This window comes from Podarcis bocagei (assembly GCF_964188305.1).
Source record: "Podarcis bocagei genome assembly, chromosome: 15".
In the NCBI taxonomy this organism is placed as follows: domain Eukaryota; kingdom Metazoa; phylum Chordata; class Lepidosauria; order Squamata; family Lacertidae; genus Podarcis; species Podarcis bocagei.
Window position 1 is genome coordinate 1,807,253 of NC_138141.1, and position 14,448 is coordinate 1,821,700.

The 14,448-nt window shown below is 48.0% G+C and overlaps 1 protein-coding gene across 3 annotated transcripts in view; it reads left to right on the forward strand.

The window, feature by feature from the left end:
* Positions 1–14,448, forward strand: part of BMP1 (bone morphogenetic protein 1) — a 178,805-nt gene that overhangs the window by 126,939 nt on the left and 37,418 nt on the right. For all 3 annotated transcript variants that reach the window (XM_081171379.1, XM_081171377.1, XM_081171378.1), the window contains exons 8-9: positions 12,203–12,318; positions 13,627–13,729. In XM_081171379.1, coding sequence (XP_081027505.1) covers positions 12,203–12,318; positions 13,627–13,729 — 219 coding nt within the window. The remainder of the gene's footprint in view (positions 1–12,202; positions 12,319–13,626; positions 13,730–14,448) is intronic.

Consider the following 14,448-nt stretch of genomic DNA (forward strand, 5'->3'; position numbering starts at 1 on the left):
GGCACAAATCAGAGGCATGTTGGGGGGGGGGTGCAAAATAGCCAGGCAGAATTGTTTGCTAATGCTATGTATGCAGCTGGGAATTCTTCCCTCGTGTGTCCAGAAAACACATTGTGCTCTCTCACCACAGCAGCATGTAGTGAATGCTCAGGTCGATATTCTACAGGCAGTTCCCCCATTTGCATGCAGATTGAGGTCCCAGTCATTGGATGCGTCAGTGGCTCCACCCTCTTCTGGGGCCAAAAACGACAAACGCGTTGGGGGTCTCACATCAATCAGACGAGCACAAAATGGTTGCCACCTATATAAGTGCCAGTCTCCTACACATTTGCTATGCACACATCTAAGTGTATCTTTCAAAAACCTAAATTAAATAAAATGTATCCCAATTCAAGCAGCCTATATTGGCAGCCAATCTGTGGGGCGGGCACTTTTCATTTTTTGTGGTTGTGCCCCCAAATCGGAATGCACTGGGCTCAACCATAAGCAGCAATGAAAGAAATTATTGGTTATGATCTAATAAGAAACCCTTTATTAATATTGTTTGTTTCTATCAAAGAAGTGGTGCCCCGGTAAGATCTTGAAATGACAATGCATCTTGTAACAGAGGACCATGTAGCCCCCTTGAGCTAATTGGATGGAAGGTGGGAAATTACCTGGGACCTTACCCAGGCAGAGGCGCTACCGTGACCCCCCCCCCCCCGACAGTGGCAAGGGGCACCAAGAGGCTTAAGGCATCCCCACAAATTGAAATGCCATCAGATATTTTCAGATGATAAAGGTTGTACTCAGGACCCTTTTCCAGACAGTGTTGTACATTGTATTACAGTAGATGATTTCAATACACAGTTATCATAGGGAACAAGTACAGTGTGTGGTTTCTGAGCAGCCATTTTGTGAGTAACCCCCATTAAAATCTTTATTTATTTATTTATTCGTTTGTTTTCCATATTTTAACAAATCAATCCAAATTATTTCAACATTTTAAAAAAATAATTAGGTTTCCCGCTCCTGTTAAAAACTTATGCCCAATTCTTCCTGATGTTGCCTCTTCATTTTTCTTATTGAATCATCTTCTCATCCTTCTGTTCGTTTTGATCCATTTACATAGCTACCCGCTCTTGTTGCCCTTGCAGTCAGCTCTTCTGTTGTTTCCCAAACACATAAAAGTACATTTCCCGTGTGCAGCCCTCTTTTCTCAGGTTTGGTGTGTAGAGAGATTAACCACCATCATTCATTGTCCATTCACATTCCACTCCCCTGAGAACTCCTTTGAAAGCAGTCCTTCCGTTGTTCAAGGATACACTGAGCCACAAATAACTCCCCAACAAGACAACCATTCCGCCATTAAAACTCTGGGGATTATTTTCCAGAGCCCGCAGTTGGAAATCAAAGTCACATATAAAATTTCCTGCCAAGTATAATTAGCAGTTTCTTGTCCTCACAAATCACTCTCTTCTCACTCCAGATCCAGTCCAAGCATAATTTATATAAAATCCATACAGTCGAAAGGGGGGGGGGGTGTAGAGAAAAGCATTGTGAAACCCTTAATAGAGCACAAATCATTGGCTCCCCCCTCTCTCAGTGTCAGATAACATCATAACGCCTGCACACAGTTATTTCATTTTGTAGGGGTGGGGTCAGGAAATAAAAGACCCTTAAAAAACCATGAAAGCAAACACTGCCCCGCCCCCATTTCATTCCGGCTGCTGTAAGAAATTTCTTGCTTGTTCAAAGTCATTCAGGTACCATGATAGCTCATGTCCAGTCCATTCGGTAGCTGGTTAATTGCAGCCCATTATCATATGCCGCTTCAGGAGTGCTCCATAATTCATGATAATATTCCAAATTCTTGAGGAACCATTCACAAATCGTGCTGCCGATGAAGGCAGGGACACACTCCCAGTTTGCGCCCGTTCTGCCTTTCAGTTAGGCAGAAACAGGCATAAGCAGTACAAGGATGCAGTGAACTCCCCAGAACCGCCTGAGGAGCATTGCCAGGAATTTTTCCTCATAAATCCTGGTTTCCCCCTGCTTGAACCTCCCCTCTGCCCCAGAGGGCAAAAGAGAGCTAGCGCCATGAATCATGGGCGTGGTCAGAAACCAATCCCATTAAAATCAAATGTACGTCATAGTAAACATAAACATAACTTTAAAAAGGACAATAGCCATTTTGTCACAGAGGGCAAATTCTAGTTACCGTATTTTTTGCTCTATAAGACTCACTTTTTCCCTCCTAAAAAGTAAGGGGAAATGTGTGTGCGTCTTATGGAGCAAATGCAGGCTGCGCAGCTATCACAGAAGCCAGAACAGCAAGAGGGATTGCTGCTTTCACTGCGCAGCGATCCCTCTTGCTGTTCTGGCTTCTGAGATTCAGAATATATTTTTTTCTTGTTTCCTCCTACAAAAACTAGGTGCATCTTGTGGTCTGGTGCGTCTTATAGAGCGAAAAATACGGTACCACTATTATAATTGGGGAGGAGGCATGGTCAGTCCTTGCATGACCCAGGGTGCAGTACCTTGCTTTGACAATGGATCTGGACCCCCTGGGAGGGCGGTAGATCCACCCGCTGCTGCCTCTGCCATCAGTACAAGGTCCCTTCCAACTCTCTTGTTCCATGGCAGTGGCATTCGTTCCCCGTTGGCACTTGGAACATGGAACAGTAACTTCACTTGCACAATATCTTCAGGTGCCTACAAACCAGGCATCTATCACTGTGAACAGACAAATCTGGGACACCTGCGTGACTGACAGCCATCCAGCTCCAAGGGAGCGATGAAACTGGAACTAATCACAATGCGAGATGCCATGTCTGTATTGCCTGGATAGCAGGTCTGGTGAGGGTGTGGCCTTTAACAGCTACCATTTCCTGGCATTTTGGAGCTTGAGTGAACATGGAAAGCCCTTGACCAAAAGCTTATTTCGTTAATTGGCTCCTATATTATATTCTACTCCATATTTCTAGTTCTGTATATTTTACATTTTCTGAAACATATCAAATCATTCCTAATTATTCCTATCTATGGTCTGGCTACTGATCCTTCCCCTTATTTTGCCACAACTGTCCACAGTGAGGCAACTGGGGAGTTACAGTGGAAGGAGATTCATTGCTTCCAGTCTTGTGACATCAGCTTGTTGCGGCTGGACTAAGCTGAGCCCGGAATGTCCTGGCCCTTCTCTTGCATGTTATAATCCCCCCAGGGTCTGACCTCATGCTCAGTCTGCACTCTTCCCATTGCTTTATGAATGGAAACATCAGGACATAACACGGGAGCCTGGGCTGGAGGGAGGCTCCCACCTTCACCAAGGCTTTGGAGACCATCCCATCTACGCCAGCTCTGGCTCTGGAAACAGAACAGATGTCAGAACAGAAGGCCAGGAACCATGAGCCAAAGACAAGCAGGGTGTGTGTGTGAAACTTTTGCTTCCTGTTTGACTCCCAAGGCCTGATCTGGCTTGGAGCTCCCCAGCATCCGTCCCCTACCGGGTGTCTGTTTCTGTGGAGAGGACAAAGCCTTGTCAACAGAATGTCTTTCTAGTGAGGAGTGCAGCAGGATCTTTTCTGAATGGGAAAGTCAGCCAGCAAGAAGGGCAGTGAGAATGAGCAAAAGAGAGGAGTTGGCAGGGAAATGTTTAGAGAGGAGCAGGGGAAACAACTGGGAGTGCAGTGCAGAGTGAGTTTAGAGTGGGGGCATTAGCAGCAGAACCTAGCATCCAAGTTCTCTCGTGCCTGTTTCCCATCTTTCTTTCTCCACATACAAGCTCCCCATCTCCTTCCCCCCTTGCTTTTTTGTCTTTATCAGATGCTTCAGCTGTAAGAACTCTTTCTGAATTTTTGTGGCAGTTGCAAAGCAGCAGTGTGAAAAGGGCGAGAAGAGAACTGAGCCGAGTACCAGGCAACAGAAGGCTTGGGCTGTGGGGCCCTGGCCCCATAGCATATCCATGGAGATACACACTTCGTCTCAGTTGCTTAACCAGCATTCGCCACTCAGCACCTGTGCAACTGATGCTGCTGCTGTGAACTGGTGCTCACAGAAGGTGCCTTCACATGTTAGGAGGAAGTGCCAGAAGAGGAGGACTCCTGAGTGACTTGTGCTTCCTTTTTTGGCTTCAGGGTAACATGTGAGGAGGGAAGGATTTGCATGCCTCCTCTATGTGTGTGTGTGTGGGGGGGGAGATTGACTGCTTTATTGGGCCCTGCATGTTGGCCTGGATTCCCAAACTGCAGTGGAGGGGAACCTTCATGAGGGAAATGCACAGAAACTGCAGGCACTTGGCTCACTCCCAGCTGTCTTGTACCTGGTGGAAAGATGATATGGCTGCAGTCCCAAGCTTGCATGTGCTGAAAATGTGTGCACACACTGGGAATTTACCCCTGCAGCAACTTCAGTGCAGCTTGCTCATGCAAGCCATCAGATCATTTCTTAACTCCGCCCAACCTTTCTTTCTGGTATAGGCAAATGAAGCAGCTGGCATCCTCTTCAGTTTCTAGGGACTGTTGCTTACATGCGTGTAATGGGTGGGTTGATGAAGGCTAGGGCTTGAAAAGCTGTAAACATAAGCTTGAGAACACATGAGCTGTGTACTGTTATGGTGCCTGGTGACGTTTTGAGATGGAAGGAAATTTCAAGAGCAACTTTACCTTCTAAAAGGAAGAACAAGTGAGTGGTACTCCTGAAGTGCAGGAGAAACTCATCCATCTCCACGAAGCAGTGTGGCCAAATGGCAATGCTGCCTTTGTGGACTGGAACAAGCACAATATCTTACTCATCAGTTAGTGTGCCAGGAGAAGACTATACTGCGTTCAGCTCTAGCTAGCAGCAAACTTGCCCCTGAACAGAGTGACGAGATAACTTGCTGGAGGAGAGCAAGGCAAGAAGGAGGTGTCTGTCTTCCTCCTTTGCCAGAGGTGCGGCTGCCTGTCCCTCTCAGTTTGTGGGGCTCCCTCAGAATGTCAGTACTTGGAGGTGCCTGATACTCCAGATCAGGGGGAGGCAGCTCTCCTGCGTCATTCCATAACCAAAGAAGGACCAAGTACAACAGGTGGAAGAGCACCTAAGGTTTGCCATTAGGAACTGCTTCAGCTGCAGCATTTTGCACCGCTTTGTCAAACACTGCCAGAAGTATTTGGCCATGGGGCTGAAGAGTAAATAACAGCAGGTTAAAAACACACCCACCCTCTTTGCTTTTATAAGTAGTCAAGCCTATCGCTGAGAACATCATGACTTTTGGGCACTTGGAACACTAAAGCCATCCCTTTCTAATGTTAAACTCTGGTAGGCATAGGGGACCATTTGACACTCAGGAGTCCTTGCTCAATAGTATTCTCTTTGGCCTTGGCAATGAGACTCTGTTGATGTGGCATTCAGGCAGGCATGCCAACTCTAGGGGGTGGAGGTGTCATCAGCCCTCTCAATATTCCCCCCAGTAATGAAGGGGCAGAGGAGGCTGAACCACCAAGCGTGGCACAGCATAATAGTCAGGTTTCTCCCTAGCGCAAGAGAGGACCAGCTGTGGCCATTGAAACTGCGTGGCCCTGGACAAGGCCTCCTCCTGACAACACACATGCAACATTACAGGCATGTGACACACATTGCGTGCCACACCACTTTCCCCCCATCTTCATCCCAAGGTGGTGCCTCTGCACACTGGAGAATATAAATGACTCACAGTTTATCTCTCCCCAAGTCTGGAGGGGCATTTTGCTCCCCTAGAGAGATGCTTGTTCATGAGATGCAGAAGTGTGGTCAGACAAGACATGAGTCAGTTGCACGTCGTCTCAGTGTCAGGGCTTAAGCCATCCTGTGAGAACTTGCAGCGAAATTCCCCAAACTTCTTGGAAGTCCCCAGAGCCCTCGGATTACAAATGCAATAAATGTCACTGGTCCAAAGGTCATGGCCAAAACATGATAAAACTGGGGGTGTACAGCTTCCTGAGAAGTGAACTGTCTAGGTTGCTTGCATGGCAGTTTTTCAGTTAAAATTTAATTTTGTGCACAATGCTCTCACACCTTTCTTCCCTTCGGGGATGAAAACTAATCGACCCAAGACAGTTTAAAAACAACAAGGTTTTGTAAAGGCATTTTGTCTCTGATCAGTAAGATTCTTTAAAATTTATGGTTTCTTGTTAGGAGAAAGTTTTATTTTTTTCAAACTGCTCACAAGAAAGGGAGAATTTTTGTTAAAAGTAAGTAATTGTCATGAAGGTACAGAAAGGCCCAAGTCAATTTTTAAAATTTGCATCTGCAAACATTATTTTTTATTTTTGTGTCAACAGACCCATGAAATAAAACACGTCACCTGCAGATCATGAGTTCTTCCAAATGTAATCTGGTTGTGGCAGGGGTAGGGGAACACCAATCCATAGCCATGGATCAAGCCAAAACCCCAGCAGAAACTCACCCTCCCCAGAATTCCCGCAGGGCCAGTGCAGTTTCATCAGTTGCTTCACAGGCAAAACCCAACAGTCCTCATTAGCTTCAATGGGCCAAGCATCACCAAGTCTCCCCATAACTGTTGCTAATATTTAGGCCCTGGCCTCTTATTCAGACTCTCTTTGAGCCTAATTCTTGATATTTCTGAGACAACTTGACCAGGAGGATCAGCCAGGCCGTCCTAGACACCAATAACACCACATGGAGATGGTCTGACCTGGCAGTAGTGGGACCTGTTTAGAGTGGGGAAAGTAGCTGGTTCTAGAAAGGGTGCTTATTTGATCCATCTGTCATCCTCTTGACAGCCTCACTTTCTTGTCCTCTTGTAGTCTTTTCTGCTTCAGAGTCACCCCAGGCCAACCTTGCTTCTTCTCCTCCAGGTGTTGCCACCACCCCTGTAGGCCTTTGCTCTCTTTCCGCCTGTAGGATCTTCTGTGAGTTGGGCTGGGTGATTGACAAGTTGTGAATCCTCAATGAGCACACTGAATCTCAGGCTGCAGGGATTTCAACACAGGAGGAAGGAGGTTAGTCCAAGGAAATCCTCATGGATCCCTCACACACAATCTTCTGCAAGAGCTGCAAGTTTCTAGTGCAATAAAATGTTCCCATGACAAATGAGACAAGACTGTTAAAGGCTGGATCTGCCTTGTAAAGCCAAATGGTCATAAGCAAAAATCCTGTAAAGATCACTTTCTCCCATATGAACCTACCCTACAGAGTCATTTCTTTTGGTGTGAAGTGGCTGGCGCTCTGTGTCGGCCCTAAGAGTGTCCCCACTCACTCGTAGACTTGATCACTTAGCTTTTTGACACATGAGTAAGTTTCAACAATTCCAGGCCTGGGAACCCAGGGGAGTCCATGGTTTTGCTGACAAAAGATGTTCTCTGCGAGAAGCTGGAGGGGCTGACACCTAGTTGGTTTCTGCTAACCCAGGTGTGCTCTTTTTGCAGCTCACTTCATCTGCAGCCGTTTCCTCCTTTATGAGCCAGTCTTTGAAATCTGACCCGTCCTTAGCTCTGCTACTGCTGGCCAGTGATATATATGCTGTGGATCTGGTGCTCTTCTGCTTGACAGTGGCACAGTTGGGCATTGCTCAGCGTTGGAGATCTGCTTCAAAGCTACTAAGGGAGGCTGGGATAAATAACATCTGGAATGTAGTCCTATCAGAACATCTCATGCAACTTAGGAGGGTAGTGAGAGGCTTCTCTTAGAAGGAAGCATGGCTCCTTTTCTTCTTGTACCTTAACAAGGACCGGCCTTCCTTTCTCCTCCTGTAACCCAGGTCTTCATGTGCAAAGGCTATATGGTGGCCGCCTAGATGCAAGGGCTGCTCTGAGTATGACACCAGATCTCCCTGGGGAGCTGGAGCCTTCTGTGCATCTACGGGGGCCATTCTCTTAGCTGCTTTAATGTCCATTCTGCCTGACTCCATATTCAGTGCTGCTTTGCATGTGCATGTAACTGGAATTATTTTGTTTGCATTGTTATATTGAAACAATAAAAAGTAAGTGTGGGGGGAAGAGGAGGACAGTTAACTAAATGGAAATGACATTAATTGGAATATAGCTAGTCTAATTTGCTATCAGGAGTTGGTTACTGGGACGTGACTATTTCACCTTGAGAAGACTTAGCATAAATGTGGTTGAGGCTTGGGATTCACCTTAGAGGTGCCAGGTGTGGAATCAGGTAGACGCCCTGGCATGCAATAGCCTTTGCGGTGCAGGACAGGCCTCTGGAGCATAGGGATGCTCTAGGCCAGGGGTCTGCAACCTTTAAGACAAAAAGAGCCACTTGGACCCGTTTCCGAAGAAAAAACAACAACTGGGAGCCGCAAAACCATTGCGACATTTAAAACAAATATATCTCCGGAGCCACGATCTGACAGCGGGTGGAAAGGTGACGTCGGGACGGTGCGTGACTAACGCACGCACCGCCCCCATGCGACGTCACAGGCAGTACAGCGCCCGCCACAGTGAGGAGTGTCGGGGCGCACAATGCGCCTCCTCCCCTCGCTAGTATCCGCCCCGGAGCCGCAGCAAAGATGTAAAAGAGCCACATGCAGCTCTGGAGCCGCGGGTTGCAGACCCCTGCTCTAGGAAGTTCGGAGGAGGAGCATCTCTGCAGGGAAATGTTAGATTACTGGCTGCCTGGCTCAACCGTAGGAACAGAGTACCATGTGGCGGCATTGGAAAAGCCTCAGAAACACGCAAGCTTCTCTGCATGCTTCTTGACACACTTCCACAGAAGTGCAACCCCAAAGAAAAATGAGGCATAAGGAGAGCTATCCCAAAATTACTCTGAATTCCGTGACTGACCTAAAGTAAGGTACATGTGTACAGGACTGCAGCCTCAGGCAGCTCCTGCTTGTCATGGGGAAAAGGAAGAAGAATTTACTCTTTTATTCCTTCTATTTCTCCTGTAGCATTTATGGCTCCTATTGCTGTTTATTTACTCTTCTTGTTTTGTTTTGTTTTTTAATGTAGATGTTGTGTTGTATTTTATTATATTTTTAATGGGTTTATTGACTATGTCCCCCTTGGTGGCTAGATAGGAGGCAGTAGAGTAGGGGTCTCCCAAATGAAATCATATACAGTGGTACCTCGCAAGACGAACGCCTCGCAAGACGGAAAACCCGCTAGACGAAAGGTTTTTCCGTTTTGGAGGCGCTTCGCAAAACGAATTTCCCTATGGGCTTCCTTCGCAAGACGAAAGCCCATAGGGAAATCTCCGGGACAGCGGGGAAGCGCAGCGCGTCTTCCCCACTGTCCTCGGACCTCCTCCGAAGGCTGGCGGCGGGCAGAGAGACCTCCTCCCGCCGCCAGCCTTTGTTTCTCCGCTATCCCAGACGGCTTTTGAAGGCAGGCGGGGGGGGAGCAAAGACTTTCACCCCCCGCCCACCTTCAGAAGAGGTCCAGGACCTCTTCTGAAGGCCGGCGGGGGCAAAAGTCTTTGCTCCCCCCTGCCTGCCTTCCCGGGAGAGCGGAGAAACGCAGCGCCTTTCTCCGCTGTCCCGGAGGGCTTTTGAAGGCAGGCGGGGGGGAGCATAGACTTTTGCCCCCCCGCCCGCCTTCAGAAGAGGTCCAGGACCTCTTCTGAAGGCCGGCGGGGGCAAAAGTCTTTGCTCCCCCCTGCCTGCCTTCCCGGGAGAGCGGAGAAACGCAGCGCCTTTCTCCGCTGTCCCGGAGGGCTTTTGAAGGCAGCTGGGGGGGAGCATAGACTTTTGCCCCCCGCCCGCCTTCAGAAGAGGTCCAGGACCTCTTCTGAAGGCCAGCGGGGGGCAAAAGTCTTTGTCCCCCCTGCCTGCCTTCCCGGGGGCTTTTAAATCGCCCCGGGACAGCGGACAAGTCCCCCGCTGTCCCGGGACTTTTTAAAATGCTGGCGGGTGGCAGCGAAGGCTTCGCTCCCGCCCGCCAGCATTTTAAGATCGCCCCGGACAGCGGAGAAGTCCCTCGCTGTCCCGGGGCTTTTTAAAATGCTGGCGGGTGGCAGCGAAGGCTTCGCTCCCGCCCGCCAGCATTTTAAGATTGCCCCGGACAGCGGAGAAGTCCCTCGATGTCCCGGGGCTTTTTAAAATGCTGGCGGGCGACAGCGGAGGCATCGCTCCCGCCCACCAGCATTTTAAGATCTCCCCGGACAGCGGAGAAGTCCCCCGCTGTCCCGGGGCTTTTTAAAATGCTGGCGGGCGACAGCGGAGGCATCATTCCCGCCCGCCAGCATTTTAAGATCGCCCCGGACAGCGGAGAAGTCCCCTGCTGTCCCGGGGCTTTTTAAAATGCTGGCGGGCGACAGCGGAGGCATCGCTCCCACCCGCCAGCATTTTAAGATCTCCCCGGACAGCGGAGAAGTCCCCCGCTGTCCCGGGGCTTTTTAAAATGCTGGCGGGCGACTGCGGAGGCATCGCTCCTGCCCACCAGCATTTTAAGATCGCCCCGGACAGCGGAGAAGTCCCCCGCTGTCCCGGGGTTTTTTAAAATGCTGGGGGTGGGAAGAAAAGCCCTTGGTCGTCCCCCCAGCCTTCAGAAGAGGTCGGGGGACAGACTGTCCCCGGACCTGGTCTGAAGTCGGTTTCCATAGGAACGCATTAATTGATTTTCAATGCATTCCTATGGGAAACCGTGCTTCGCAAGACGGAAAAATCGCAAGACGACAAAACTTGCGGAACGAATTAATTTCGTCTTGCGAGGCACCACTGTATATATATATATTCATTCATATATATATATATATATATATATATATATATATATATATATTCATTCATATAAAGATTCTCAAAATTGCTGGATCTTGCTGCCACTAATTATGTTGTTTTCCACCCAGTATGTGTCGCCCAGGGGCATATGGGCAAGAAAGCTCTTGGTGTGCAATGAACAATTTTGCCCTTTACTCCAGGGCTGCTTCCTTTCCCCTTTTTGAGACCTTCTGGAAGCACTCGTGAGGATGGGTGTCTTAGCTCCCCATCAGCCCCTAAGCGAAGCCTCGTCCATGTGGCTTCCAGATGGCCGCGCTGGGCTGGGTCCAGGTGGTGCTGAGCAAAGAGAGCTGTCATGGTCCCAGCTGGCAAGTGAGCTGCCTGGAGGAGGGTGACGTGGCAGTGTTGGGAATTGACCCCCTCGCCCGTGCCTGGATGGAAGAAGGGGACAGGAGGCCAGTTGCGGGCACTGCCACTGGGTCTTTGCCCTTTGGTAGGGCAGCTTTTGCTGGCATTTGGATGTTTTTAAGAGCTGGCTAGGATCATGGCTCTGGCAGGCTGGCAGGGAAGGATGAGGAGGGGAGGGAGACCTTGTTTCCTAAAGGATCCAGGATCCCCTGGTGCTTTGCTGCAGAAGGAGGGAGAGCAGCAACAAGAGAGAACATGAAAACTCTTGTAAAGGTTTCGATTGCCTGCGCTAAAGCCCCGACTTCCGTCACTGTGGCAACATGGCATAAGGTTTGGTTTCCATAGCTACCTTCACAGCTGCGGAACAAGCTATAGATACTTTGGGGAAAGAGAAGGGGGGTTATCCGGAATGAGCCAATTTCGCAGGGAAAACAGGAGTTTATCCTGTGGCGTATAGTTGCTTAGGAAAAAAGCAGGAGTGTGAGTGCTCTACTCTGCAGTCTGGCCCCCTCCACAGGAGCTTCAAATGGGTCACAACACAGACTTCAACAATGTTGTGAGAACACTTCCTTTTTTATTTTTTAAAGCAAGCTGCTAGTCCCTAAGGCTCAAAGATATGTCCCCGATGTCTGGAGAAATCTCAGAATCCAGAGGGAGTTGTGATGACTAGGATTTACAGCTGTATGGCTTCAGTGTCATGTACACTTCTTTGTTCTTTCCCATGACTAGCAGAGGAAATTATGCAAAACAAACATGTCCTTAAATTGCATAATATACGTATGCTGCAGGATTCTGTTTTTCTTTTTGAAGAAATTGTTTAAGCATGGCAGAGGATTTTGATGGGGGGGGAGGGGGAAAGTGCAACCTTAATTTCATGGTCCTGTCTAGATGTCCGTGTCTCATCCCCAGTCTTGCAGCTGAGCAAACCAGGTGCATAGGAAGTATCCCAGAAAAGGGGGGGGGTGCTTTTTCCCCTCCAGGGTATGGATGACCTAACTGCAAAACAGTCTCCTGGACTGTGGAAGCAGCGTGTCCCTGAAACGAGAGCCACCTGGCTGTGCTGAAGGTGTTTGTTTAGGGGAGAGCATTGGGTGGGCAAGTTCACAGCTGTTTTCTAACCGCCTTATGATGTGCTTTCTTTTCTCTCCTTCCGGCCACCACCTCCAGCTTGTGGAGCAACCCTGCAGGACAGTCAAGGGAACTTCTCCTCACCCGAGTTTCCCAATGGGTACTCTGCACACATGCACTGCATCTGGAGGATTTCCGTCACCCCCGGGGAGAAGGTAGCTGCCGCTCCAGTCCACCTGTCTCACAGCCCCTGGCCCTTCCCTCTCCTTCTTCCAACTCACTGCCATTAGGGAGGCTGGGATACAGGGAAGTGACTGTTTCCAATCTGATGTTGTGGGCTGAGCTTTCTTATCCTTGGAATCCACAGCCCACAAAGGGAAGGCAGGATGGGATCACCCAACTGAAGTTGGATCTGGGTGTGTGAGTGAAGGCTTGTCCTCCCCTTCTTGTGCAGTGTCTTCCTCCATTGACCCCATCTTAACACTGCTTCTGAAGTAACATTTCCCTTAGTTGTGAAAACTAGGACATTTGAATGCTGTGATGCTGGAAAGCAAAGTTATCAGATGCATGCTGTGAGGAGAAGACTCCAGCTTTGTGAGGGGCCTTTCATAGTATTACAAAGATGCATTTTCAGGACCAGAGCAGGGAAACAAAAAGACAGAAACTCAATTTCTTTCTCTTGTTTACTCAGCTATTTGTCAGGTTTGCAGACAATAACAAAAATTTCCCATCATCTGTTGACCTTTGCCATATCCGTGTCTCTAATACTGCTCTCTTAAGCTGTAGGTTTATTTCTGTTTCCAATGACTTAAAATAGAGAGTGATCATTCACGTCAAGCAAAGTGTGAGCTGGACTCAGGCACAGAAATTTGGGGCCATTTCCAGACTTATGAGCCTAAATGACTGCTATCTTGGAACAACATTGTCTGCAATTGTTTTCCACAGTTGCAAAAGGACACATGATTTCAGCAGTCAGAGTTTGACGTTGTTGGTTTTTTGTGCTTCTGGAGCTATTCTGGGAGGTCTAAAATCATCTCAAAAGTGCAGATCCAGAGTAATAATAGGGGAAATCTGAACCAGTGCCAGTGACCTGTTGGCCTCTTCAGTATTGCTCACAACATTCCACGTGGACTCAGAGGGCCACAAGTTTAATGGTGCTTGCTTGTGCACTTTAAAAGCAGCCTGAATTACAGCATGACACATTTCTGCTAAATGAAGAGGCGACAGCCCTGACCTGATAAGGAATGGGGCAGAGTTTAAGAAGGGCTAAGTTCTGGGACCTGAGGGAGCTGACAGCTGACCACCAGTTCCAATAATCTGGAAGCAGAGAGATTATCAGTGGCGCAATTGGAGCCTTTGCACCAGTGCCCAGACTCTCAGTTTTTAAGAGAGAGAGAGAGAGAGAGAGAGAGAGAGAGAGAGAGAGAGAGAGTTGGTCTCCTAGGAAGAAAATTACAGAACATTTTGAAGTAATGTTTTGTACCCGCTTCTTACTCAGGGTGTAACCTCTGCTTGCTTCTCAGATCATTCTGAACTTTACATCCATGGATCTGTACCGAAGTCGGCTGTGCTGGTATGACTACGTAGAGGTGAGAGACGGATTCTGGAGGAAGGCCAACCTGCGAGGTAACCATTGGGAATATATTGGTGACCAAGCCACGGCATGTAGCTAGGCCATATGGAGGCCTATATCTTTTTTTTTTTTAATCATATTTATTAAAATTTCCAATAATAACAGAATAGAAAAAATAGAAAAGATAAAGAAAAGAAAGAAACAGAAAGACCAATTTTAAACCCTTATTTTCATAACCTTCTTTCTGGGACTCTCTCCTTCCCCTCCCGACTGTATTCCCCTTTCCCTAAGTTGGTTCCACAAGTTCTCATTCCCAATTTAAACCTAATATGTTGTGCCTATTAGCCAATTTAAATTACAATCTTAACATCACTCCTCATCTTTAACAAAATTGGAAAAAAAAAGTTTTCCCCCCCAAGATCTACCCCGTTTCCTTCCACGAATTCCCCCTTTTTCCCCAAAACATATTAAATCAAAATACCAAAGTTATATAGAAAGATAAAAGATAAAAGATAGAAGAAGATTCAAAAAGTTGGTTACATAGCCTTTGGATTCTAGAATTCCCCCTCCCTTCCCCGGTTTAGATTCCCCATGTCCATCAGTCTGTATGTTGTCGGCCTGGAGGTCTCAAGTCCACAGCCAAATTTTCCTCAATCCATCTTGCCGGTTTTCTTTAAATTTGCTTGTTTTGATGCTGTTTAACTTCAAAAATCCAGTCTAATAGAGGCCTTTAATTTCCCTTGGTCATAGTTGCTCCTCCCATTGTTCTTTC